Source organism: Dermochelys coriacea, chromosome 10 (genome assembly GCF_009764565.3).
Source record: "Dermochelys coriacea isolate rDerCor1 chromosome 10, rDerCor1.pri.v4, whole genome shotgun sequence".
NCBI classification, from domain to species: Eukaryota; Metazoa; Chordata; order Testudines; family Dermochelyidae; genus Dermochelys; species Dermochelys coriacea.
The window spans coordinates 73,567,889-73,592,518 of record NC_050077.1 but is presented as its reverse complement, the minus strand read 5'-3'; the positions used below and the strand labels follow the sequence as shown (position 1 = coordinate 73,592,518).

Below are 24,630 nucleotides of genomic sequence, written 5' to 3'. Positions count from 1 at the left end.
ACCACTGGTGCTGCTTTATTCCCACATTTTTCTTGATTGTTTCTATTACAGCAGCTGAGATTGGGGCCCATTGTGTGAAGTGCTGTACAAACACAATAAAAAACAGTCCCTATCTCAAAGATCTTGCAACCTAAATAGACAAGATGGACAAAGAATGGGGGAAAGGAAGTTGTCCCTATCCCCATTTTATAGAGGGAGAAAGGAAATGGAGGATTAGGAGTCATCTGTGACACAGCTGGGAATTGACTCCAGGTCTTTGGAACCCCAGTCTAGAGGCCTGAACCACAAGGCTGTCCTCCTTTCTCTGAAGGGACCCTCATCAAATGAAACAACAAGCAGCCTGAAATTCAGCGAACACCTCAGTGGCATAATTGTCACCTTCAGTAACTCTTCTGCTTGACCCCACCAGCTATGAGCAAATTCGTGTGCTATAGGGAGCCTCCACATGATATTGTCCATGATGACAGGTGACTTGGAGATCTCTGCAGAGGCAGGCTTGGTGAGCTGTCCACATCCCCATGGCAAAATCTGTGCAAGCACAGATGGGCAAATACATCAGTGACGTAACTGTGAAGCTTCAGGCAACTAAATCCTGAGAATTTGCATCAACGGTCATTGTGACCTCTTCCATTCATTGGCCATATGAATGGCCTCTTTGCTTGCAAGAACATTTGCAGAAAGGGAAATTCTCACAAATACACACTCAAGTGAAGGTTCACAATGAAAGGGCACATGCAGCCAATCTAAAAATCTCTATTCTGTTTATAAAAGTTTCAGTCATTCAGTAAAGGAAGAGAAATATTCTGACTTGGGTAACTCATCACACATGACAGAAAAAAACAATGAAACAATGGCAAGTAGCCAAAGACATAGCTCAAGTGAACCCGTAGACTGAGATATGTCTCTGAACTTGTTTGAATAGGGAACACATTCATAAAAACTAAAAGTCTTTTCATGGACAATTTATTATCAGCAAAAAGAATTGTATTTGTCATTTAAATTATTCACTGTGAATATGAAATAACCTCCTGTCTGGGTCGTGAGCTGGGTTTGAATCCAGGACCTCTGGATTTGAAAGTATAAGTATCTACCACTTGTGCTAAAAGAGTAACTCTCACCTAATAGCTATAGTAGGTTGTTATCCACATATGCAGACCAGCCACTTGAGGGGATGTGAAACTCACTGAACTAATGTGGATAACAAATACTATTCCCAGCTACCAGCGCAGGGTCCTCATGCCAACTCTTTAGCACCATGCACAAGAGCTATGTTGCTGAACTGGTAATCATTTCTCCGTTGTGTTTTCTCACCCATACTCTGATCAGGATGTATTCCAAAGGCATTTCCTCTGAATTTTATACCATAGGCCTCAATTCATCAGATCTTTATAGGTAGGCCCCTACAAAATTCATGGCCATGAAAAACATATCATGGACCATGAAATCTGGTCCCCCCAACCCTGTGAAATTTGGTGATTTGTGTATTTTTACCCTATACTATATAGATTTCATGGGAGAGACCAGTGTTTCTCAAATTGGGGGGCCTGACCCAAAAGGGGGCCACAAGGTTATTTTAATGGGGTTGCGGTATTGCCACTCTTACTTCGGCGCTGCCTTCAGAGCTGGGCGGCTGGAGAGGGGCGGCTGTTGGCCAGCTGCCCAGCTCTGAAGGCAATGCCCCGCCAGCAGCAGCGCAGAAATAAGGGTGAGAATGCCATACCATGCCATGCCATCCTTACTTCTGCACTGATACTGGCAGTGACTCTGCCTTCAGAGCTGGTTTCTTGGCCAGAAGCCGCTGCTTTCCAGCTGCCCAGCTCTGAAGGCAGCGCCGCTGTCAGCAGCAGCGCAGAAATAAGGGTAGCAGTACCACAACCCCCCCCCCCCCGCAATAACCTTGTGACACCCCACTACAACTCTTTTTTGGGTCCGGATCCCTACAATTACAACACAGTGACATTTCAGATTTAAATACTGAAATCATGACGTTTACGATTTTTAAAATCCTCTCACCGTGAAATTGACCAAAATGGACCATGAATTTGGTAGGGCCCTATTTATAAGGAGAGAGCAGATCCAGACACCTCTCAGATGGTGGAACCTACCTGTGGAATCTGTATAATCTCAAACCATCTTCAAAAGCAAAGGAATCCATCAGTGCAGGTGTTCTTCTCCAGAGATCGCCCTAGGCCTCAGGTGGGATTTAGGCTTATCAGGACACATTGAGTCCAGCCCAAGCCTTTGTCAGTCAATTGTTTTATCGTCTGCCAAGTTTTCAGATCCAGTAACTGTCTTTAGAAAAATAAGGGGGAAAAAAGGAGCGTGTGAAAAATGAAATGAACTTCACAACAGATGCTCTGAGGCAGCTTCTCAGCCCCTCAGCAAATGCAGCATGCTCTGGTGCCATTATGGCTCACTCCTGAGAGACCGTGCCGCACAATCACTGAGCGTGAGAGTTTCGGCAGGGCATAGACGTCTTGTGCTTAGAGTCGGACTTCCGGTTCTGTGTGGACAGTGACTCTCAGTCTCCCACTCTTACTGCTCTATGATGGTTTGTGGACTGTGTCAGAGGACATTAAAGACACAGCTTTAAAAAGGAGTTCCTATCCATTTACTCATATCTACATCATCTTCATCATTCCAATCATCTTGCCTTGCTTCTCCTTTTGTAATGACTTTCTCTTCCTACCAGCCTGGATGGAAACCAGTAAACTAGAGATTTCAATGGATTTTTAAAGTTGCATAAAGCTGCATAAACTTTCTTGCTCCTCAACAAGTTGCATAAGCTCTGTGGGGGTATCTCGCACACCATTATGGTATGTTTATTAACAAAATCTTCTCACTTGCTCATTAGTTTATTTTTCTTGGGGGATACTGTAGTGACAAGGAGACAGATGGGTTAATTTTTTATCAGGAAGCCAGCAGAGAAATCAGTATTCAAATGAAGACAAAGTCACATACTTTGCTCTGAGAAACATTTATTTTTCATGTATTTTTCCAGTGTGTGGTGATATCGCTTTTATTTTTTAACTCATATCAAATCCATTGGGTGGAATGCCCTGCAGTGTAGACTGCACACTGCCCTGGCTAATGCTACACTGCTTCTAGGTATAGAAGAATCTGTCATTTTCAATTAATCTTGTATAAGTGGACACATTGTAACAGGGAAGTCAATAGGCGGCTTTATTAAATTGAGCTCCGAGAAGTGAAAAACTCATTTTCATTTCTCTCGGGGAGGTTAAGTTGTTAGATGCAAGTACATTGGGTTCTATGAATGTCCTATAGAAACACGTGCTTTTTAAACTCTTTGGGAAAGTTGTTACCTTTAAAGAGAAATGCCTCAATGAAGCCAGCAGGGGCTTTGTTTTGGGTTTTTTTCCTAGCGTGAAAAATATGGAGAATGAAAATGTTCAGTAGATTCTTAGACTGTTTTCTCTGGAGGTAACTGAAGGACCATTCTGGTACATTCCAGCTTTGTTTGCTCTGAGTTGAAGTGTGAGGAAAGAAGAAGAAGTGAAGGTTACTAAGGCACTAAACTTACCCAAACTGGGTTTTCATTACTTTTTAACCATGGAAAAGTGTTCTGGAGCTCCCACATACCAACCACGGTGACACACGACTCCAAGAAGCACTCATGTCACTCCCGGTAATTCAGATCAAGTTCAGCCCATGAAGCCAGCTTCCCTGGCAGGTGTGAACAGAGAAGGAGATTTGCTCCAGTAAGGTTTATTTATGAAACCTGAGAACCCCCTTGTTCATCACCCACACATTTTTCCTTTTCATAGATATCCTTAACATTCATTTGAGAAGGCTGCTTTGCTAATGGAATAGTGTTAGTGCAGAGAAAACATATTTAGGTAACTGATTTATTCCTTTTCTCTCATGAGTTTTCTATGTCTTTTGGCCCCTTCTGCTCAGAAAATATATTTAGCTTTAGCAGGTTTATTTCTTCCATCCTTTTAAATACCCTCTCTCTCATGCACACATTCATGGAGGTGCCTATTAAAAACACATACAAACACAAATACACATGCATTTTGCACACACATGCACCCTCTCACACACCAGCCCAGAAACCTACCAACACTCTCTAATCAACACACACCAATCCACTAAACACCTGCATGCATACACATTCAAACTCTGCCAAAACATGTACACATCCATATGAACATACACATACACCCTCTCATATCTAATGTCACTTTGAACCCCCAACTGGCTGCTATGCAGCTGCCCTAACTTCTGGCTTAGAGAGTCCTGCTGAAAGCCTGGCCCTAAATTCTATGTGCCTGATTTCCTCTCACATCAATTTTGCAGCTCCATCAAAATTCAGTGCAGCTACTCCTGGTTGACATCAGTGTCAGTGTAATCAGAATCAGGCCTTGAAAGCTAACAAAGTTCCTTATGAGAACATGTCCACAAACTAACAACACTTAATATGCTGTTCACATAGAATTTCATGGTCTGAAGGTATAGTCTGTATATATGGACAGGTGGAATGTGATCCACAAGGTACCAAATTTTCTTTAGACCTCATCTTCTGTTGCAAAGTGAGTTCTTGTGGTGAGCAGCTTGTGATTTGCAGTACAATAACCTGTTATGTGCTTCCACATGCACTTTCAGATTCGCTGGCATGTTTACAATAATGGCAAATTAAACACCTCTTTGTCCAAAAGTTATTGCAACAAAAAGCCCCACTATTCTGTGGCTCCAGGCTTTACCCAGCCATCCAGATTTCTTTCAAGTTGCTCTGCTTCAATTCAAAGTCACAGAGAGGTTGTGTGTGTAAATACTGGATGAGTGTTAATTTTGGTGGGGAATTAATACATGAAATGAATGTTGAAGGCATGCTTCAAAAACACAGACCAGCTGGGAAATGGTCTCACAGGTTCTATGGAGAATGCATCTCATGTTATTAATCCAATTAGTCATTGGATGCTGCCTCTCCTTCTTAATCATGTTTCTCTGCCAGTGTGCTGCCCACATTTGCAGGTCATTAAATTAGACCAGACTTAGAGCTTATCTACACAAAAAAGTCAGGTATAGCTAAAGCCACACAAATTCCTGAGTGTAGATGTAGTCATATTAGTAGTGACAACACCAATGTAGCTTATGCCCCTAAGGGAAGAGGAATAAGCGATACAAGCATAACCGCATATAGACTTGGGCTAGACAGTAAAAAGCACATCCCTAACCAAAATACTTATATTGGTAAAAAGACCTGTGTGTAGATCAGGCTTTACTGTTACTGGGGGTTAAGCACAAGCATGGGGCAGAGAGCACAGCTCTACAGCTTAAGAAGGAAGTGAAGGAGTTTCTGGTAAATAAAGGCCTGACCCACCAAAGTGCTAAGCACCCTCCGCTCCCACCAACATCAATGGGAGATAAGGACACTCAACACCTTCTAGGAGGTGCTCAGCATCTCATAGGATCCAGGCCAAATAGCAAACAGAAAGAGGCTGGATACCCAACACTGTTCAACTGGGGCACTCAGTGGAAGGCTTCCTTTATTTTTGTCCATAGAACAAATACAGCAAGAACAGCAGAGAGAGCGAGGGTGCGTGCATGGGGCAATATTCTTCACCCTGAGCTGGAGGGACCATCTTATGGGGTGAGAAGGTAGTTTTGCATCCACCATAGCCCCTGCATTTCTTGACCTGACCACGGAGGTTGCCATTCAGCTTTTGCAATCTGGACACTTGCCCAGTAGGAAGTGGACTGAGACAACCAACTTATTTCACACAGACCCCTGCACAGTGATTGGGTGGGAATTGCATTCACTCACTGCTACAGCCTTGGTTCCCACTGAGAGAAAGGAAAATGCTTCTCTTTCAGTGGAAGCATTTTAATTTACTGTATAACAGGTCCATTGTTAGTAATCTCTCCATGGCAAAAATCTAATCCTCTCCTGTTGTTTTGCTCAGCATTCTTTTCCCCTGTTCAAGGTTTTTAATGAAAGCCTCGGAAGGTTTCTTTGTTTAAGATTGAGAAGGTGGCTGATGGACTAAGAAGCCTGCAAAGTCCAGAAATGGCTCATCAGAAAATACAGTAATAGGCAGTGTAGTCTGCTCCCCAGGACTAATGTTTATTACAAGAGAGCAATCTCTGTAAATCGTAGGCAGAAAATGAAAGGGAAAATGCCCTACCTTGACATTCTCTCCAGCTCTATGTCCTGTCCCCTCCAAAAACAGGTTGTTCCTTCTCCCACTCATGCAGCCAATATATAGTCCTTCCCCAAGTACCTATGCAATGGAAAGAGGAGACTGAACGGAGGTTAACCCCTTGCTCATCAGGAAGCAGGAATTGCCCCAGCCCCCTGTCACAAGTCCTTTGCCTGCTATCTAAAGTTTGTATGTTCTTATATTCTCACTGCATCCAGCAGAAGCAGCAGCATCTGTCTGCCACCATTTTCTAATTTGCTAGCAGGCCTCTTGCATCTGTATATGGTGGAGGTGCATGTAGGCTGTAATGGGGAGGATCATTGTTATGCAGGACCTGGAATTTTAGTTCTGTTTTGACTTTTTAATATTATACGATCATTTAAAATATAGAATAAAATAAATTTCAGAGTCAAAAGTCATCTCAAAATGAAAAATCAAAACCAGTCCATTTCAGGAAGATGATTTGACCTAATTGAAAGGCTTCATTCTGATTTTGTTGAAAATGAAATGTTATTGAACTCAACACATTCCCAGGGAAAGTTTGAGTTTGACGAAACAACATTTTCCAGTGGAAAACTGTTGCATGGGAAATTTTTCCACCAGGTCTAGTTAGGACGTTGTTTTCTCTGTACTGCACCTTCCCATTTCAAAGGAGTCTGTCCGAAAGGACAGCTGCCACTTTGAGAGCCAGAGCTAATATAGAATCTCATGGACCAAGCATGCATTCATGCAGTGCTCCATGCTGGAGACTTTACTTTCATGTTTCTTGCTTTGTTTCCCTAAATCTTAAATGAAAGCCCGCCAATCAAAACCGATTAGGCAGCTGGTGTGTTGAAACCACTGCCTATATCATGCTGACCAATATTTTCTCATTGTATCCTTGAGTTCTTCCGCCTGCCTGTATGCACCTGTTATCTTGTCTTTTACTTAGATTGTTCATTTCCCAATCTCTTGTTCTGTGTTTGTGTGGCACCTAGCACACTGGGGTTTTGGTCTATTCCTGGGACTGCTAGGTACTACAGCAATACAGACAATAAATAATAATAATAAAATTTGGGCTGGTTGTATCTGTTTTGCTTCTAGTATGTGCAGAAATATAACCCCATACGACTGATGTTTGTGTTTATTGAGCACAATATCTAAGCCTCCTAAGTGGTTGCACTGGCACAATTATCTCCTGCAGTATAGAAGACAGTCTGTTCATTTGGGGGCAATGGAGAAGGAAGAGTTGAATGGCATCGGGCTGGAGCTGACTTGAGTAGCTTGGTAAGGTAGATCCTAGTGCTCCTTCTGTGTCCCTCCTTATCTGTCTTGGTCCAGTGTAAGGGCAGATCTACTCTTGCACCGTTGCAGCTGTGCCACTGTAGCGCTTTAATGACGATGCTCTATGCTGATGGGAGAGAGCTCTCTTGTCAATGTAGATAATACACCTCTGTGAGAGGCAGTAGCTGTGTTGGTGGGAGAAGCTCTCCCGCCAACATAGCACTGTCTATGGTGGTGCTTAGGTCAGTGTAACTTATGTCGCTCAGGGCTGTGGATTATTCACACCTCTGAGTGCCATATTTCAGAGTAGCAGCCGTGTTAGTCTGTATTCGCAAAAAGAAAAGGAGGACTCGTGGCACCTTAGAGACTAACAAATTTATTTGAGCATGCTTGGGGGTCGCATAACTGAGTGCCATAGTTATGCCGAAGTAATTCTGTAGCGTGTAGACCAGGGTTCAATATCCTTATCTGACAGAAGAGAAACACTAGGGAAAGCCGGTCTGTCTGGAACACACCTGCTGTTTCAGAGCAGTAGCTGAAAGAGAAACCTTTGAGTTTCCAGTCTGCTGAAAGCACCCACCTGATTTTATTACACTCTATTAACATTCTGATCCAGAATCTCTTCCTAAAGAGCTGGGTGGTAGATCGTGTTAAGAGTGAATGTCAGAGCTATCAATGGGCAGGGTCAGCTGCCTTTAAAGGGATAATTCCTTTCTTATGGTGATGAGACTCCCTTGGATTTACTGTGTGAGAAGATGGCATTATACTACATCATGGTAAGTGCGTACAAAGGCAAAGCTAACCTGGCTGCCGATAGATCTGCATGCTGAAAGTGCCTGATTAGAGTCTGGTTGCAGAATCTTTTATAAGCAGGAGTGATGAGTTAACTGTCTGACAAGGCACAAATTCATGCTCGTTCCTGACCTATATTTGTTACAATGGATACACATAGGAGGGAGGAGAAACAATGCACAGGAAGCAAACACAACAGGGGCATGAACACAGGCAAAGCAAATTCTTTTTAACACTGGAATGAATATTCCCAGCAAACATTTCATGGTATTTGCCCAGCTCTGCTTCCCTGTAGTAAAGAAACTACATTTTAGAGGATTGTCAAGTTCTGTGCAGATCCAACAGTTTCTGCTGGGCTGGTTGCTGAATATACATTGCATGTGTTTTGGGGCTATTTCATGTTACTTTTGCACTGGGAGAAAGGGGATAAAATGTGGCTTAGCTGGGGCCAGCCCTCTCATGAGAACCCCCTGCCCCAGACCCAAACCTTGCAGTAGAGAATCCCCACACATACTCTGGAGTCACTAGGGCACAATGAGAAAAGGAGGACTTGTGGCACTTAGAGACTAACAAATTTATTTGAGCATAAGCTTTCATGAGCTACAGCGAAAGCTTATGCTCAAATAAATTTGTTAGTCTCTAAGGTGCCACAAGTACTCCTTTTCTTTTTGCGAATACAGACTAACATGGCTGCTACTCTGAAATAGGGCACAATGGTGCCTCTCCCTTCTCCCCAGCTATGTGGTGGTGATGTTGGCGGACCAGGCGCTAGCTCATGCCAAGGTCCCCATATCTCAAGTGATCACTGACAAATACATAGCTGGAGTCAGGCTGGCTCACCTGTGTGCTAGTATTGTTAAAATAGGCATTAGAATTATAAGAATGTGTTTAGTGCTTAGCCTTTATTAAATGCGTGTGAGTTGCTGCCTGCATTAATCTCACTTATCACATTTGTATCCTGTACTGTAAGGCAATATTTGAGAGGTTGTACCGCCAGCCTTAGGTCTGGTCTACACTGGGGAGCGGGGAATCAACCTAAGTTGCGCAACTTCAGCTACGTGAATAACGTAGCTGAAGTCGACCTACTTAGATCTACTGGCGGCAGTGTCTTCACTGGGGTGAGTCAATGGCTGCCCCTCCCCCATTGACTCTGCCTGCGCGTCTCGCTCTGGTGGAGTAGGAGTCGACAGGAGAGCGCTTGGTGATCGATTTATTGTGTCTAGACTAGACACGATAAATTGACCCCTGCTGGATTGATTGCTGCCCATCGATCCTGCGGGTAATGTAGACAAGCCCTTAGTGACAGTGAAAACCACGAGAGAGGAGAGAGACATTAATTAGTGTGAGGGGCTGATCTTCAACAGAATGAATGTTCTATAGACACCAGACTATTGTGGGAGGTTGCAGCTGGAATTTCCCTACGTATCATCTACAAGAGGACAAAAGACTTTTGTTGTTCTGCTCTCCTTCCTGCGAAGATGAGTTGTGCAACTGGACTCCTCCCACCAACTGTACTAGCAGCTCAGAGCATATGGCCAGAGGGGAATAAAGACCTGAACAAGGAGGAACTGATTATTTCTATGCTGCTTGGACTGGGAGGGTGGGAAGTATTTTTACGCATAAGCAAGAGATCCCCAGCTGCTTAGCCTGGGTTAGCCCTGAAGGATATACAGAGCTTGCTTATTAGAGAAGCTTCTATTAGCTTTTGAAACTTAAGCTTGTAACTCATTTGTGTATATACGTTGACCTGCTTTAACCTTGTAAATAACTCGTCTACTTTTCCTATTTAATAAATCTTCATATAGCGTATCATAAGATTGGCTACAAGCAGTGTCTTTGGTGTGAGATCTAAGGTGCAATTGTTCTGGAGTAAGTGACTGGTCCTTTGGGAGTGGGGGTAACCTGAATATTGCTGTGATTCTTGGTGCAATGGACCATCCATCAAAAAGGCATGTTCACCTGTGGGGTGACATAGATGGAGCACCCAAGGGGAATTGACTGGGACTTTGTTAAGGCTGTTAAAGTGTCTGAGAGGTTTACACTTGATAATTGGCTGGTAAAATCCAAGTATAGAACTCACGCCCAATTTAGGGTTGGCACTCATGCTCTTAAATCAGTGAAGGCAGCATTACAGCGGTCTTGGAGAGAAACTGCAAGGAGGAATCGGCCAGAGGCTCTGGGATGGTAGGAGCAGAAGCAGCCAAAGCAAGGACCTGTGGACATTCAGACAATTTCCTACAGTTTTTACTGGACTTTCTCTGCCCTGACCTCCTTGGTTGTTTGCTCCTGCCCTCCCCCTCCTCCTCCCTCATAATCTCTTCACCTCACTTCACTCCATAGCCCTTCTTCCCCCTTGCCCTATCCTCCTCATCCACTTCTTTCCATTTTCTTTCCAGTTTGCCGATCCCCTCCTATCTGCCCCCACCCCCCCAAAATCGTGGCACTAACATGCTGTTTGTTGCCATTCCATTGTTCACTCTGCTTGTGTGTTCTACCCCTTCCACCACCCTGTGTCTGGCCTGTCTATTTCCCTTGGAAGCTCTTTGGGGCAGGGACTTTCTGCTCCTCTTTGTGCAGCTCCTAGCATAATTGGGTCCCATTCTTGGTTGGGTCTTAGGTATTCCTATGATAAACATGATTAATAATAATAACAACAACAACAAAGCTTGGATCAGGACTAGGAGATTGGGGATGACAGCAAAGAGATACATCAAGGAGGGCTAGAAGAGAGGGAGGGAATTAACTTGAATGGGCTATTTACACTGGTAATGTGTCTCATTTGTGGGAGAGGACCTTTCTGATTAAAATGAGTGGCGTAGCACACTCACATACTGCACACACCTGCTAATTAGGGAGGCCTGAGACCCCAAACATTAATCTTCGAGTCTCAAACCATTAACTTGACCAGGTGTAATATCTTCCAGGTGACAGAGGTTAATAATCTGCATCCAAAACTAAGCTCTTCAGTAAATACAGTCAGCTAGTTTCAGTGGCAGAGACAGCACCATGCTGGGTCTGGAATGCCCAAAACAGGGCCTTAAAAAGCATGGTAAAAGAGAGACACTGTAGTGCTGGATATGCTGCTTTTGGGGTGAGATGTTCCACTCAGGGCCAGACCACTTATGGCAATGAAAAGTGGGTAGCATCTTAGGCGAAGAGCTCAAATGCTAGCCCTGGTGTCCAGATCAGATTGCAGTATGGGTAGTTACTAGATCTGGTAAAAATAAAAATGCCAATGCTTTCCAAGAAATGTGTTTGAACAAAACAAAACAAAATTTAATTTCATTTAACATTTCCCCCCTGCATTTTCAGGGTTTTTTGGGGGGGGTGAATCAATTCCAATAAAAATGTTTTGAGTCAAATTGAATGGAACAGAAACTGAAATATTCTGGCTTTCAGTCTTGGTTGATTTCTTTTATTTACCCTTTTCCTCACCGGAAAAGGGGGGGAAGGAAGAGAAAACAAAAGAGAAACAAAACAAAAATACTTAAAAACAATAATCTCATTGCCGTTGAACTAAAATGAACATTTCTTATTTGCATCCATTTTGTCAAAAATTGGAAAATTTAGATTTTTTTTCACAAAAATTGTCATATAGTTTAAACAAGCATTTTTCATCGAAGAAGAATTGATGCAAAATGTTTGCCCATCCCTAGCAGTTACCATTCACTCTTTCTTGTCAACTGTAGGAAATGGCCCATCGTGATTATCACTACAAAAGGTTTATTTTTCTCTCCTGCTGGTAATAGCTCACCTTAACTGATCACTCTCGTTATAGTGTGTATGGTAACACCCATTGTTTCATGTTCTCTGTGTATATAAAATCTTCCTACTGTATTTTCCACTGCATGTATCCGATGAAGTGGGCTGTAGCGCACAAAAGCTTATGCTCAAATAAATGTGTTAGTCTCTAAGGTGCCACAAGTACTCCTGTTCTTTTTGTGGATACAGACTAACACGGCTGCTACTCTGAAACCATTCACTCTTTGTCGCTAGTAGGATATAAGCATCTCACACCACATCCTGTCCTACTCTGTGTAATATTGCTTAGCACCATGCCACAGCTCCCGCAGTGTCTAATAACAAGGAAGGAATTACCTAGCTCACTAGACAACAATAAATGGTACAAGTATGGAGTAACCCTCATGGCTACCTAGACCCATTAACTTAAGTCCCCAGGGGCAATTGGACCAAGCTTACCTTCCTTTCCCTCTCTCGGGAAAGACCCCTTGCTGGAGATGAAAAGAGAAGCACTGCGCAGAAGTTAGAGAAAGAATATCGGAGGGATCCAGTGTGATTCTCCGATGATGCTTTGCAGGGCTCAGCCCATGTCATCACTTTGATTTGTTTTTAGCATGAGGAAAGACTTTGCTTCTCATTAGCTGAACTGACAGGAATGAAAAGCTGAATAATTGAGATAGTTTAATTAGTTGAGCCAGTAGTCTTGTCCCTCCCATCCAGACCCCTTAAATGTCCATCTCCCACCCCCTGTGAACCTCCTCACTCTCCATCACACTCCAGTAAGCTCTAGTTCGCTCTTCCTGCAAACGTCCAGTAGGCCTCAGTTCCCTCCCTCCATAAAACCTTCCATTAGAACCCAACTGCCTCCTCCTCCTTTCAATAGGCCCTTGTGTCCCCCAAATATGCCTCTGCAAATCCCTCCTAATGACTTTCCAAAAGGCCTCACACCCCTCCTCTTTCCCCATGACCCTTCAAATGGACCACGACTCCCACCCACTTGTACCTCTGGTGTGTGTGTGTGGGGAGGAGGGGCTGCATGTGTGCACACATGTGTGTGTGAGTGAGAGATGGGTGACTTAGTGGGGGTTAACAAAGAAATATCTAAGACCTTAAAAGCCCCATTGCTGGGGCTGGGAGCTCTCTGGCAGAGGTACCTAGACAACCCAGCCAGCCAAGAACCAAATAAAAGGAATGCCAAGGAGATTACCCAGTGAGGCAGAATAAGAATGAAAATAGTGCTTTTAATATAATTTACAGCAAACTTACAGTATGCATTTTCACATCACGCATTTCTAAACTGCTCATCTCAAAAATATAAGCTGCAAAAATACAGAATGCAGTACTCAAAATATACTGAGTATGTAGTTTCTTTTTCTTTCTTCTCTCTCTCTTCTCCCTACCCCCAAATCAATTGTACAGTAAAATATTTTCTTTTCCAAACCAGGTTTGGATTTATTTCGTAAGTGCTGCTAAAAAGCCCTCAAAATCAGAAGCAGTCCAGATAGCATGTTTCAAAGAATTTTTAAAAGAATCCTTCCACTCCGGCACAATAGCAATGGATTAACATGCAGCCCAAGGTGGGCAAGTCAGCTCATCAAGGTTCCAGGGCAGGAAGCTGCAGGTCACTTGTGATATGACTTCTTGGAAACAGATGTGGCATCAGCCTATGCAGAGAGGTTCTTGCACGCAAAGGCAGGGTGGCATATACAGGGGGCTCTAAGTGGGCAGAGAGAAGTATGTGGAAGGCTTGCATGTTCATAATCAGAGTAACCTCCACTCAGCCATCTTGTATATGCAGCAGGGGGACCTCTGTGGAAGAGTTTCATAGGAACAGGCAAAGCAAACTAGGTGGAGCTGTCTTGCATGTTCAACAGGATGACCTTCACATGGAAGTGTCTTATGGGCGTGGCTAACGCTGTCTGACAGAATCATAAAAATGCAGGGCTGGAAGAAACCTTGAGAGGTCATCACGTCCAGCTCCCTGTGCCGAGGCCAGATCAATTAAACCTAGACCATCCCTGATAGGTGATTGTCCAACTTGTTCTTAAAAATTTCCAATTATGCGAATTCCACAACCTCCCTTAGCAGCCTATTCCAGAGCTTAACCACCCTGATAGTTAGAAAGCTTTTCCTAATATCTAACTTAAATCTTCCTCGGTGCAGATTAAGCCCATACCTCCAGTGAACATGGAGAACAATTGATCACCATCCTCTTAATAACAACCCTCAACATATTTTAAACCTTATTGAGTCACCCCTCAGTCTTCTTTTCTCAATACACCAAACCTGCCCAGGGTTTTTAACCTTTCCTCAGAGACCAGGTTTTTCCGAACCTTTTATCATTTGTGTTGTTCTCCTCTGGGCTCTCTCCAATTTGTCAACATCTTTCCTAAAGTGTGGCACCAAGAACCGGACACAGTACTCCAGCTGAGGCCTCACCAGTGTCAAGTAGAGAAGGACAATTAGCTCCCTGGCTTACATATGACACTCCTGATAATACACTCCCGAATGATTTTAGCCATTTTTAGCTAATAGAAGATCTCATGCACTTGGGGATGTCACACAAGGAGGGTCTCATACCCAAGAACAGGGGCATCACATTTTTGCCAGTGAAGATTTGAACTTTCTAAGAATGGAGAAAAAAATTAAAACAAGATTCCGTCAGGATTTGGAAGTTCTCTAGAAGGGCAAACATGATGCTGACTGGGGCAGATGGTAGGTCTTTTGCATCTTAACTGGCCCTCTCGTTTCACGGAGCAAAAGATAAGGAGGAGAGAATGGAGGCAGGGAATAAAAGTCTCTAAAGTTCCCATTTGCTTAAAAGCCTGCAATATTTTCTAGAGCCCTGGAGGGACTAGCTGGCTGAGTTGGATCAGGGAAGCTTGTTTCCCAACCTGCTCTGATCTTAACTCTCCCAGTCTATTCAATGGGAACTACAACTGAAAGATCTCAGGGGATGAGGAAAGTAATGAGGTCACACTGGCATGGGAAACTTTCCCCACCATTAACACCCTGCATAAAGAAAACAATGAAAGAGAAATCAGATCCTCAGTAACATTGCTTTTCCCACCATCATGAATGAGATTGACCAGTTCAGGCTGGGAAATACTGGTTGTTCTACTCACTGTTCACTTTAACTAAAGAGCTGCTCTTTCTTGTATAAATTGCCTGCCTCGTTGAGGTTCAGATGGTGCTCATGAATCGTACATACGGCAAAGCAATGCTGTATATAGGCAGTGTTTTCTCATTGAATACCTTTGACACATTTCTAGTTTACACAGCCACAAACATTCCCAGGTCTGGAATGGTTTTTAAGCCCATATAGCAGAGGAAGAAATATTGTTGTTGTGGGGTGCATCAAAACTCTAATGAACACCACACTTATGATACTTTATTTACATCGTAATCACGTATAATACAATGCAAAACAACACAGCATTCCATTTCAACAGTAGGCACTATGGGTTTAAAAGGTCACAATTCTTCTCCGCCATCCAGTTGGGCATTGCACCAAAGAGAAACAAGAGATCACTTTTGCTTGAAAATGCTATCTTGTCCCAGGGCCACTGGACTTCCCTGCTGAGCTCTGATCTAGGACAGATGCTTTCCAGGTGTGGATGATGGGAACTGCTTTCATGCACTAAGGAATAAGACGCAATGGCTAGAACTCTTCAGCAAGTGGAAATGTCAGGGAGCCACCAGGTGCCTTAGAGCATTCAGGTCTGGCAGAAAGCATCAGAGACTGTGGGAGAAGGGTTGCATCTTTATTTGAGTGTGTGTTAGCAAGAGTCATGAGGACCCCAAAAGACTGAGATGAGGGTTGACAATGGTAAATGCCTCAATGTTTGTGAGAGACTATTCTGTAGGAAGGAGAAGCATTTTGAAGGGTAAAAAAGTATGGGGCAGAGAACAGATACCTCTTTGTTGTCCTGATGATTGACAACCTGGTTAGGTAGGTGGACTATGACATGTTAGGCCTTTCACAACGCTGACTTCTATGATTCTATTGGGCTATTGTGCCTGATATAGCGGTACAAACAATGCAAACAAATTTCCATAAATACTTAACTTTTGGTACCTATTTGCTTTGCCAGTGTTCATGACCCTTTTATGGTTGCTCTCTGGGATTATTCTAATGAAGGGACTAACTGGCAGAAATGTTCTCAGAAGCACAGAAATTTAAGCAGCTATTCATGTACCTGAACAGTGAATTTTTAGAGTCAGATCCTCAGCTGGTATTAATTGGCCTAATTTCAGTAGAGCTATGCTGTTTTACACCAGCGAAGGATCTGACCCTGGACTCCTAATCATGAATAGAGGCACCAAAAACCCGATTCTAAAATTACATCCATCTGGTTTGGAAGTAGAAACATCCTGCCTGACTTACATGTCCAATCAAAATTAACCAACCCTGGCCAAGTATCAAATATTCTTAATAAGTGGTTCACAATCAATCTACAGGCGAAGGATTATATGCAGAGATTTTGGGCAAATAAATTAAGAGAAATTTTAAAGCTATTCACTGACAATTCACAAAGGGGGGTGGAAATGGAAATCCGATAAGTGAGCTGTAGCTCACGAAAGCTTATGCTCAAATAAATTTGTTAGTCTCCAAGATGCCACAAGTCCTCCTATTCTTTTAGCTAATAAATTATTTGTCCAGCTCTTCCTCATGTGTTTCTTATTGCTTATTACCAGTGGTGGCATCCACTTCGTGGAGAATCACTCTAAAAATTATTGCACTTGAAATTATTGGCATATAACTGGTATTTTCCTTTTTTATTGGGACTCCTCACATCAGACTGTGACTGTCTGCTCCAGCCCACTTGACAATTGGCAGCTTTTGTTCATAATTTTCTCTCTTTTCTTTTTAATCACAAGGATAATATATTTTTACTCATTCCAAGGAAAAGAACATGACTAATTTGCTCATAATTACACAGAGCCTGCCCATGCCCCATTGAATTCAGGGAACAAGATCAGAGCCAAAGATTTTACTAGGCAACACTAGTTAAAAGAAAAATACCCAATATCTAAAAACTGTCTGGAGAGTATGTTCTTGTGAAGCAATTGAATTAAGACTTGCATTTGCTGGAAAAGTCAGTGGAATGATGGAAAAATGTCATTTACAGCTTATAAGGAATGACAGATTTAATGTGTAAAAGCAAGAAAAAATGAGTCATGTTTTTAGTGTAGCTGATGGGCCGAAACCAGATGAGATGTTCTGGTCTCTCAGGCCAATGTAAATGACAGTGTTAATATCTTTGAATAGAGATTATTGGCTAAATAGGACTAAATCACATTATTTGCATTTGGCATTATTAAGTGGGGAGCGGGGGGGGGGGGAAGGCACCACCTAGGCAAAGAAACTTTAACAGTCTTTTGCAAAATTACTGGTGTGAAATTCAGGCTGATGAAAAAGCCCAATGGACAGCCTGGAAGAGATGCCTAAAGGCGGAGGCTTTGAAATAGGGCCTGAACCCAAATCGCATTGAAGGCTAGCTGAAGTTAGGTGCCTAATTCTCTTAGGGACCTTTAAAAACCCAACCACAATGCCCCCTCATTGTCATTTCTTCCCTTCTAGAGTCCGTCTGATCCATCATAAGATCACACCAAGCTGGGCTTATACTAATCACGATAACAATCACTGGCTCATGCTTATTTACCAGAAGTGTATTTTGACTATCTCTAAGCAAGGATATACCGCAGGGGACTGAAACTGCCAAGTCACAGAGCACTGAGAGTGCCGCAAGCTTCCAGGATTGGAACCCCGGCTCAGTGGGATGGTGAATCATGAGAAGAGTAGGTAACATGGGAGCAAGTGAACTTTGCTTTAGACAAGGAGAAGAGCGCAGGGGCCTTTGCCTGTTCTCTCTCGCTCTCTGAAAGGTCAAAGCAGCTCAGAATCACGACCTTTATTGCTTATACTTAGGAGGTGCTTTTCCAGGGCCCTGGGCACAAAGAAATGGTGTGAACTTTGCACACATTAATCACATCTAGAGAGCGAGAATGTGCGAGTGATTTGGAAGCCTTATATCTATAAAGATGGCTCATGTGACACTAGGGAGGGATACATATGGATAGCTGGCTTTAAAGGCAGAACGGGAATTTGTTTGGAAACCTCTCTGAACAAAGAAGAAGAAAAATGTTTCAGTCTTATGAAGTATTTGCCTAAGAGCTTTTAATACCGATTTTCCCCACTCCCTCTGACAAAAAACAAAACCAGTAACACACCTAGATCATCTGAATCACAGGGAAGTGCTGAGCCCAACATGTCCAGCTGTGAGAAATATTCTCGAACAGCAGCAGCAACAGGCTCTATCTCCTGGTAAAGTTTCACAACTCACAGTGTTGGTAGCTTGAGTTTGCCTCTGGGTCTGTTGTGGAATGAAACTGCTGATTGCTAAATTGAGTCTGCTTTCCCTCCCAAGACACCGGTGCACCCTGGAGAAAGCACAACTGGCTGATGCAGAAAGGTGTGGGTACGATGCACAGCCCTTAGCATCCCTTTAGTTAATGAAAAATAATTGGGGCTCACACATTGCATTTTGAAGGGAGAATATAAAGATTTTCCAAAGATTTTCTTAAAAGATTTTTTTTACATGCCCTAACTATTGGGAAATTCTTAAACCCCTCTTCAAATGTCTTCTGCTCACCCCATCATTTCATTTGTAAGCATTGCTAGTTCAACTCCCTGGGAGTGAATTCCTCCTCTGTCTCATAAGGCTCATATCCTGCTCAGACAGGATAATGATAGCATGAGAGCTGAGATTTGATGCCTCGAATGTATGGGCTCTCCAGAGCGTGGTGTAGGACCCTTCCTATTGAACAGGGGGAAGTGGGTGGGTTTGGCTTGGTAATTCAAGTGATCTTAAAATTCTCGTCATGTCATCGTGCAACCAAAACCCTGGGGAAGGTAGGCCATAAATTTGAATGGAAAGATGTCTCCTCCTCCCAAGAATGCTCTTTGCTCTGGTGAGATGCACAAAAGGGTGGGGCAGGAATTTTGAGAGATGATTTCCACAAGTATAAAGGGATGGTCTCAAAATGCACCACATCATTTAAAGAGCCCAATGTGCAAAGTACTAATGGCCTGATTCTGCTCTCACTTGTGCCACTTTCACACTGGGATCCCCCCTACTCCAATTTCATTGGAGCCACTCCTGATTTACATCTGTGAGAGTGAGAAGAGAATCAGGCCCAAATGGTATGCTGCATTTCCCAAAATATCTCCTTAGAAGGTTGTCACCAGGCAGCAAAGCACAGGGTTTGGGTGCACTGTTGATTCGGAGATAGGCTCAACAAAAAACCTGAATCCAAAGGCCTTGAGCCTGGGGGAAGGTAGGATCTGAGCTTCAGAACTTAGGGCTTGCCTCTGCTTTCTCCTCTCAGGAAGAGAATCTTTCCAATTCCATCTCCTGCATGGTTAAGTTATTCTTGAAAAAGGAAGTAAAGTGCCCCCTAAAGCTATGTGGAAGCCATTTTTGGGGTGTAGGAGGCAGAGTTGAGATTATTCACCCCTGATTGTACAATTAAAAGTAGGGAACATGCAAAACTTTGAAATGAGCAAAGCAAAGAAACAGCTGGGGCACTCTGAGTATTTGGTTTCATGTTTTGTTTTACATGCATGGATACACCTCTTTCCCCTGTGACAGCACCAAAACTCTATGATTAAAGCCCTTGATGATACTGGGATCTGATGCTTCCTAAAAAAGAGCGTTTCAAAAGCAATGTTATCAAAAGAAAGAAACAGAAAATCACAATTTCACAAGATACAAAATAATTAGGTACAAAAGTATAAAACAACCCAGCTCAGGCTGAGCTTCCCGTACACAACCAAGACATCAGATTAAGATAAAAAAAAAGGAAAAATAAAAATAATTCCCCAAACAAACAAGTGAAGTGACAGTTCATGCCCTGCAATCTTGTTTTCCGTAAGACTGGTAAGATGAGCTTTTGATTGTACATTCAATTACTGGCAAACCATAGCTCTAGAAAGCCTTTCAGTTTGTTTTGCGTCATGCCAGCATATTATTCTCATTCACCCTGGATTTTGAGAGAAAAAGAATCCAAACCGCAAAAGGGGTTATAGATTTTCAAGAAATCAGGCATTGAGACATGTTGTTTGTGACGCGTGTGTGTGAGTAGTATAAAACGATGAGCTAGCATCTGAAAAAGGCAGCATTCTATAAGCAATACATTTTCAAAATAAGGAAAACTGTACAGAAAGATTTCAAAGGCTTATACTTGACAATTATACATATTTTATGAGACAGTTATGCAACCTGTCCCTTTGTTTAATTCATTGGCTTATGGATGCAGTATCTCTATTTAGCAGACAAGATATAATAAACTGATCTAAATATCATTTACCACCCAATAGATACAAATGGTACTGCATAATGCTCCTTTTTCCCCTCCCACTCCTCTCTTTATCAAATGATTCTGAGCAAGGCTCCAAGCCAAGAATAAAAACATATATAGTTACAATATTGGCTGAGTATTTGGCATAGTGCAGCTTATTTGATATACTAGGTTCTTTGCCCTTTCTGTTGCTGAACATTTAATGCAGTGCATAAATGACAAAACACGCCAGTAAAGTAAAGTAAAGTAAGTCAGCTGGAAATAGTCTTATGCTGCCAGCTTTTAATTGTCTCAATTAGAGCAAGGTCTGCTAAAATGGTACTGAACACGAGTGGCAAGGTAACCTCACTGTTCCATTCTGAGGATTTTGGTATGTCCATTGCCAGCAATGAACATGACTCTGAGAAGCTCACCCACTCCTGGGATACATGGGAGCTACATCCTGTATTTAGTCTGACATGACGGGTTATGTTTCTAAATGTTTGCAGGTTCACAACCGCTTTAAAAGACAAACCAAAAAACCAAGATTTTGAATGAACAATGCTAACCCTTAAAATGCTACTGACATTTACTCCATAGGAAACATGGCTGGTTTCAATTATGGTTGGAGAAAATTCATTAAACACAGCCACTTTTTATTGCTTAACAGTAGGAATGTCCTGGAAAAAGATTATATAGGAAAAGTCCGATCCAATGCCCACCGAAGTCTAGAGAAAGACTCCCCTTGATTTCAAAGGGCATTGGGCAAGACTCTATTTCAAGAGATCATGCCAGTTCTTCCCGAGGATCCATGGGGGCATCTCCTATAGAATTTGGGTGTGATTTTCAAAAGTGCTCAGTATTGCCCTAACTCTGGACCAAGTGAGTAATGGCCAATATTGGGTGCTCTTGAAAATTCTGCCCCTTTATGGGAGCCCTGAATGCAACTCTAAGGGCAACATTTGGCCCTTAGTAATTCAGATCCTGCACTGTTTACTCACTTGAGTGGTCTCCTTGAAATTAATGGGACTACACGTGAATAGAAATTGTCTGAGTATGGATTGAAGGACTGGGCTCAGTAGTCTCTCTCTCTCTCTCTCACACACACACACACAATAATTTTAAGGAACACTCCCACCTGACCTTCGACTGCAAATAATATATATTTAAAAACTGCAGAGTACATAAACAAAGGGTCTCTCCATCTATGTATTCACAGAGTCATATGTCATATGAAGAAATAATCTGTAAATTATTATATCATACTAGAATTCTCCAACTGATAATTATTTTCATAGAAACACAGAGCATTCACTCTCTCTTTTAATTTCTTTTTAATAATGCATGTCCTCATTGGTTTGACAGTGCATCAGAAAGAAGGCATACAGACTAAAAAAAATGCAGTGGATTAGCTGAATCCCTTGCATGATGTTGTGGTATATTGAAAAGAAACCGGAAAAAAAAATGCAATTGGTATAATAAGTTCCCCCTATCGAACACTGTCAGTGATTTAAGGGTTAATATAAATTTGAAAGTAGTTTTAAAAAAATCTTAAAAGGATTATACAGACAAATGTTTGGAATTTTTTAAAAAATGACAGAACATTTGGCAAGTGTAAGCAAATGACTTGAACTTTACTGGGTTTAATGATCTGAGCACAGCCATTCACAGAGAACCGAAATATGAGATCTGCTGGAAAGACAGTGGAGCCTTTTGACCATCAATGTGTGCTGGCTAGAGGGTATACGGGAACATTCAAAGTATCTAACATGGAATCATGGCTGGTGACAGAGTGTAAGTAGTTTAATAACTCCAGCACTCTTCCCTCTTTGACATCACTGAGAGAGTGCATTGGACTTGAACAGCACCCAGACTGGCTAACCCTTTAGCCTATATTGCAGAGGTGACAGGGCCACACAGATCCCTAATGGCATGCAGTGTCACTAACGCTTATTCTGGAATTGCTGTTATTTGCTTGTTTCTTCTCACCAGGTACCCAAGAATGTCCATCTGATGAGGTCTCCGACAAAACCCTGGGTTTGCAGCTCCCAATGCCCTTGCAAGTGATTCTATCCTGGAAGATTGTACCATCATCAAAGGGGCTGGTACCCAACTGGAGTGGTTTCATGTTCTCTCCAGCATTCTGGCAGGATTTCAAAAATGATCCCATTAAAAGATTTTGTTATTCTGAATCCTTGGTTCTGATTTTTGAGAAAAGGACAAAAGTTTCCTGTTTTTTAATTTTTATTCTCTCTCTCTCTCTTTTAATTAAAAAGGACCCATATATTATTAATATAGAGTTCATCCATCTTTAGTCACTATAAAACAGATTCCATGTTTTCACACCATTCATGATCTTCCAGGTTATAGATAAATTTTGTCCTCTGTGACTGGTTTTGGGGCACAGAGTCCCGCCCCAGATTGTCTAGGGTGAGAGTAGAGGCAAAGAATTCACTAGTGCTGAGCCCACCTTCATGGTTCTTGATGTATCTTTTATAGTTTTTCCTCAAGCACTGCCAGGTGGTTGTGTATAAGATGAATGCGAAAGATTTCAGAGCTATAGCAATGCTAACATACAGGTATCTATAGACGACATTGTCATACAATACGCAGGCTCCTTGCTCGCCGCAAAACGTGCTCCAGAACAGACATGTTGAGTCAATTCCAGCCCCAAAGATCAAGGGTGGCGGGATAAAACCTGTCAAAATAAAAGAGACATATCATGCTGTAGTGACCCTTGGGGTAAAGGGACAGGACTCAGCCATAGTGAGTGGAAAGGGGATTTTTAATTAAGGCTGGTGGACGCCGACAAATCTTGTGATTCTCTCAGGATCTCTAATTCCAAGGCAAACTAAACACATCTGGTGGGGACTGTCACCCCACATGATCCCCTGAAGAACTGGCCCGGGTTCAACAGTTACGGAGGGGATCGCTCACTATCCCACAAACACCACAACTCAGTTTTAAGTAGTTTGTCCTTACACTTCTGATTTGCTGTCTGAACATAGCCTATTAAGGCTGGTCACAGAGTTTCATAAAGAAGCAGAGAGGGGCCTAAGCTACGAAACTTGGCTCTGGATCCAGATCAAAACGTTCATGGTGTTCGCATCCAGGGTTTTCCTGAAGTCCATTACAAACCCTGAAATTATTTGTGGAGTTCAGATCCAGATCTGAACTTTCCCCAAGTTTGGGGGGCATCCAGATCCAGGACCTAAGGAAGAGGAAGAATGATCTCTAATAAGTGTAGGGGAATGGATCTGAAAGAAAGTGATTCTGTCATTATCCCACAAAGTGAAATACCACAGCAGAACTCTCTCCTTGAATCATAGCAGTTAAGGGCAAATCAGCATTTCTCAGCTGAACTCGGCTGTGAGTGGTTCATAACAGGGCCACGACCTTAAAGCAATGCCTGAAGTCTCATTAAACTCACCCAGCAATACAATCTTTGAGTTCCCCTTTCTGCTTGGATACTGCAGGAGTCTCCAGTCTTATATAATCAAATACAGAAATATCTTTCATTCTGACAAGATCCACAAGTGCTTTACAGACAGTGGGCACCGAAAGAGGAGATCTTAATCCCACCTTTGAGCATAAATTGGCATTTGTGCACACCTTAACAATCAAAAGAAAGTTCTGCATGCTTTATGTAGTAGGAATCATTTCACTCACCTCTAAGACATTTTTGGGGGGTGGAAAACAACATTTATTTAAAACTGATTACTAACATTGCTGCTAGGGTTTAGGACAGGAAGTGAAGAAGAATATAGTCTCCAACAAAACCACAGAGCCAATTTTAGGTTGGCAGAACATAATTTCTCCTACTGGAATTTGGCCAACACCCCATTTCCAGATACTGAGGTGACTGGAGCTCTAGAAATACGTATACAGATAGAGAGACATATGGGCTTCACTATTTGGCAGAGGGCTGATGAATTAAGGCTCAAGCTTCACCATTAACCCTGGATTTCTTGGCTTAAATGAGACACCACTCCTTAGCTTGACATGAATGCCATTTCTTTGCTGTATGACAATATATGGCAGGAATACAAATACGTTGTTTGCCTTTTCCTTCGCCTCTGGGATATGAAACCTCTTTATTTCACTCTGTTAATGACTAGAACTCTGCAGATTTTTGTTTGATCTTTCACATTGGCTAATAAATGCAGAAGTTATCAGGCTATGTCAGCTTTCAGTACTTCCTTTAACCAGTTATTAACACCAGGGATATAAACCAGTAAATAAAAATAGATAACTGGCTAATAAAAAGATATTCCCTTCAACTGTAAAGTGTGGTAATGCCCTGAGAAATGACACTGCACCTCTCGCT

General features: G+C 42.4%; 1 protein-coding gene across 1 annotated transcript in view; it reads right to left on the bottom strand.

The window, feature by feature from the left end:
* Window positions 1-13,311: 13,311 nt before the first annotated feature.
* The window catches only part of SLCO3A1 (solute carrier organic anion transporter family member 3A1), a 213,351-nt gene continuing 202,032 nt past the window's right edge, over window positions 13,312-24,630 (bottom strand). The window contains 1 exon segment of the mRNA XM_038420176.2: window positions 13,312-23,001. Within this exon segment, the coding sequence (XP_038276104.1) occupies window positions 22,622-23,001 (380 nt within the window). The 3' untranslated portion in view covers window positions 13,312-22,621.